This window comes from Dipodomys ordii, unplaced genomic scaffold, assembly GCF_000151885.1.
Source record: "Dipodomys ordii isolate 6190 unplaced genomic scaffold, Dord_2.0 Scaffold214, whole genome shotgun sequence".
NCBI lineage: Eukaryota > Metazoa > Chordata > Mammalia > Rodentia > Heteromyidae > Dipodomys > Dipodomys ordii.
The window spans coordinates 1,410,680-1,414,647 of NW_012267430.1; the positions used below are offsets into that span (position 1 = coordinate 1,410,680).

Below are 3,968 nucleotides of genomic sequence, written 5' to 3' on the forward strand. Positions count from 1 at the left end.
AAAAAAGCTCAGGGATGGACACACACACACACACACACACACACACACACACACACTCACACACCACCACCACCACCACACCCCACGACTACCACCAAACAAACACAAGCTAGGCCCTGGTGGCTCATGCCTATAATCCTAGCTACTCAGGAGGCTGAGATTGAGGATCATGGTTCAAAGCCAGCCCGGGCAGGAATGTCTGTGAGACTCTTATCTCCAATAAACCAAAACCACTAGAAAACCGGAAGTGGCGCTGTGCCTCAAGTGGTAGAGTGCTAGCCTTGAGCTGAAGAGACAGCGCCCAGGCCGACTTCAAGACCCACAACCGACCAAAAAACAAAACAAAACAACAACAAAAATCCCACCAAAAACCTCAAAGCCTTAAAAAAAAAATTGTAAAGTTGATGAACAGAGGGGTTATAGTTACATGATTGAGGTAATGAGTACAGTTCCTTTTGAACAGTGTCACTCCCTCCCTCATTTTCTCCCAGCTTTTCCTCTCCCAACTTTCCCTCCCCCCAAAGTTGTATAGTTCCTTTCCAACATAGTGTCTAGTGGATTTCACTGCTGAATTGGTTTACTCTTTGTCCCTCTTCTGTGCTTCCCCTTCCTTTTCCCAAATCAGATACTCTTTGAACTCAGGGCCTGGGCACTGTCCTTGAGCCTCTTTTGCTCAAGGCTGGCACTCTTACCACTTGAGCCACAGTACTACTTTTGGCTTTTTCTGTGTATGTGGTGCTGAGGAATAGAACCCAGGGCTCTATGAATGCTAGGCAAGTACTCTATCTCAGATACTTATATACACGACAAAGAGTACAGAATAAAAAAGTGGACTGGGAAGGTGGCTCAGTGGCAGAGCGCTTGCCTTGCATGCATGAGGCCCTGGGTTTGATTCCTCAGTACCACATAAGCAGAAAAGAAAAAAAAAACGGAAGTGGCGCTGTGGCTCAAGTGGTAGAGCGCTAGCCTTGAGCTGAAGAGCTGAGGGACAGTGTCCAGGCCCAGAGTTCAGGCCCCATGACCAGACCAAAAAAAAAAAAAAGTGACAGAAGGGAATAAATTTTTTAAAAAAGGAGAAAAAAAAACACAAACAGTATAATAAAAGACCTCTTACTTCTGGTTCTTGGAATTCAATAAGCATCATTTTATATAATCTTAACACACAGCTATTGAGCCCTTGTGATCCTAAGAAAATCCTCCTTTTGGGCTGTGAATATGGCCTAGTAGTAGAGTGCTTGCCTAGCATGCATGAAGCCCTGGGTTCAATTCCTCAGTACCACAATCACAGAAAAAGCCAGAACTAGGGCTATGGCTCAAGAGGTAGAGTGCCTATGGCTCAAGAGGTAGAGTGCTCACCTTGAACACAAAGAGGCTCAGGGACAGTGCCCAGGCCCTTTGTTCAAGCCCTAAGACTGGGGAAAAAGAGAGAGAAAAAAGAAAATCCTCCTTTATTCTGTGTGAATGTTTAGTTTGCTGTTTAATCAATTATGTCCAGGTGTAATTATTAGTCTTTTACTGTCCATTGGGTAAGACGTATCTCCAACTGACCAGCAAAAAGCTAGAAGTGAAGGTGTCCTCAAGGGATTGAACTCCTGCTTCAAGGATGGGTTGGGAGGGATGATGAGAAAGATGAAAGGGGTGATACTGATCAAGATGCACTGTATTCATACTAAACTGCTTTGTTAAATGGCAGCTCTGTTGTACAACTACATAAAGATAATGTAATTAAAAATACAAATAAGAACTCCAGCTTTGAAACAAAAAGCAAGCGAGAGCTCAAGGTCCTAAAGTTAAGTCCAAGAAGGGGTATGGGGGGAGAAAAGCAGACATTACAGCTACATACAAAATTAATAAATCTTATAAAGTAAAAGAAGCCGGACACTACAGCACAAACTATTTGATTTCAGTTCTAGTAATAAAAGTCCCAAACCAGACAAAAATAGCAGTATGCTGAGGGATGCACATATGAATGCTAAAGTTACTACAAGAAAAATAATCAAGGTAATAATTAAGTATGAAGTCTAAAAATTCAGAGAAATTATGTTTGGGAAAAGGTAATTTTGATTTGAGGAAACTCACAGGGGTGGAGAAAGGACTTGTTTTAACCTAATATTAGTTATACAAATGTTTGCTTTAGCAGAGTTGTTAAAACTGTTCATGTATGTTTTTCTTAACAGTTACACTTCATACATACTCAAAACATAATCCATGTTTTAAAAAAAAAGCTTTTCTCTAACACCTCGACATTTTTATAGTTGCCTTGTTTCTTCTTGATCTCCCATTTTTATCCCACATAATTATATCCTAACTAATGTTTTGAGTGAGACTAACTTGCTGATACTTTCATCACATTTAAATGATTTTTAACTTTTGCTACAAGTCCTGCCTTCACCCCTGTATCAAGAAATAATTCAAGGGATAGGAGGCATGGCTCAGGCGGTAGAGCGCCAGGCAATGAACAAAAGTGTCAGATACTGAGATGACGGCCTAGTCTAAATAAATAACCAACCATTTAAAGCAGGGCGCTGGTGGCTCATGCTTGTAATCCTAGCTACTCTGGAGGGTGAGATCTGAAGCTAGCTGAGGCAGTAAAGTCTTTGAGATTCTTATCTCCAATTAACCACAAAAAAAGCCCCACCAGAAGTGGAGGTATGGCTCAACTGGTGAAGGGCTAGCCTTGAGCAAAAGAACTCAGGGGCAGTGCCCAGGCCAGTGCTCCAGTTCAAGTACCAGAACACGGGCACGCTCAATCTGCCCACCGCGTATTGAGAATTATAGTTCAAGACACGTTGAGCCACAATCCCTGATGGCTATACAAGCTGTGTACTTGGCAGGCATCACACACAGGATGCCTTGCACACTTGAGTTCATTTATTCACCTGGTAGGTGGTACCATCTTCACTTTACAACTGTAGAATCAAAATCAAGTTAAGTTAATGGACATTCAAAAAGAAACACACACACACACACCCTTCACATACACATACATTAATCCTTCAAGGTCAAGGTCCTACTCTCTTAAATTCAAAAGGTGGAGTTTTGTGTTACCCCCGGCGACGCGCTTTCAGCCGGTTACTCGGGTCCATTCTCCGGAGAAGCAGGAGCAGGAAAGCCAGCGGCAAGCGAGGGAGGGTTGCAGGAAGCCAGGGGAGAGCAGGAAAGCCAGGGAGGGCCGAGGCAAGCCAGGGAGGGCCGCGGGACCCAGGGCGGATCGCGGAGCACGGAGCTCCGCCGGCGCCGGGCCGGGACCGAGGCTAGATGGCGGCCGCCCCGGAGAAAACTCTGAGCAGCCATAACCTGCAATGACGACCCTGCTTTTCCTGTTAACCTCCAGACTAAACGCCCGCCCCACGAGGGCCAGTTCACACATGGAACAGTCGCTCCCCACTGACCTGAAGCAGCTCTCCGCGCGCCCGCGAGGACGGAGGCGGCCATGACAGCACGCTCGCCTACGGCGGCCGCCGGGGACGCGGCAGCCCGGAAGGAGCCGCCAGCCGGCGGAAGGAGCACAAAGGGCGCGGAAACCAGGCGTGGCCAACCCCATGTCTATTGAAGGCCTACTGTCCTTAAACAGCGTATTGTGGTCCCCGGAATGTCTGTCTCTTCCTTCCTTCCTCTCTTTTCTTTCTTTCTTTCTTTGTTTCTCTTTGCCAATCCTGAGGCTTGAACTCAGGGCTTGGGCGCTGTCCCTGAGCTTCTTTTGTTCAAGGCTAGCACTCTACCACTTGAGCCACAGTGCCACTTCTAGCCTTTTCTGTTTATGTGGTGCTGGGGAATCGAACCCGTGTCTTCATGCATGCTAGGCAAGCACTTTACTAAGCCATGTTCCCAGCCCTCTACCCTCCCACCCCACCCCAATTTTTTTTTAATTTCTTTTTATACGATGAGGTCACCTCTATTGCTTGGAACGATTGGTCTCAAGTGAGCTTCTGTCTTAACCAGGAGAATAACTTGAGATTACTGGGTGT

General features: G+C 45.8%; 1 protein-coding gene across 1 annotated transcript in view; it reads right to left on the bottom strand.

Annotated features, from left to right (window-relative positions):
- The window catches only part of Mrpl35 (mitochondrial ribosomal protein L35), a 12,301-nt gene extending 8,833 nt beyond the window's left edge, over positions 1–3,468 (bottom strand). Inside the window, exon 1 of the mRNA XM_013035511.1 lies at positions 3,393–3,468. Coding sequence (XP_012890965.1) covers positions 3,393–3,435 — 43 coding nt within the window. The 5' untranslated portion in view covers positions 3,436–3,468. The remainder of the gene's footprint in view (positions 1–3,392) is intronic.
- Between the last annotated feature and the right edge of the window lie 500 nt (positions 3,469–3,968).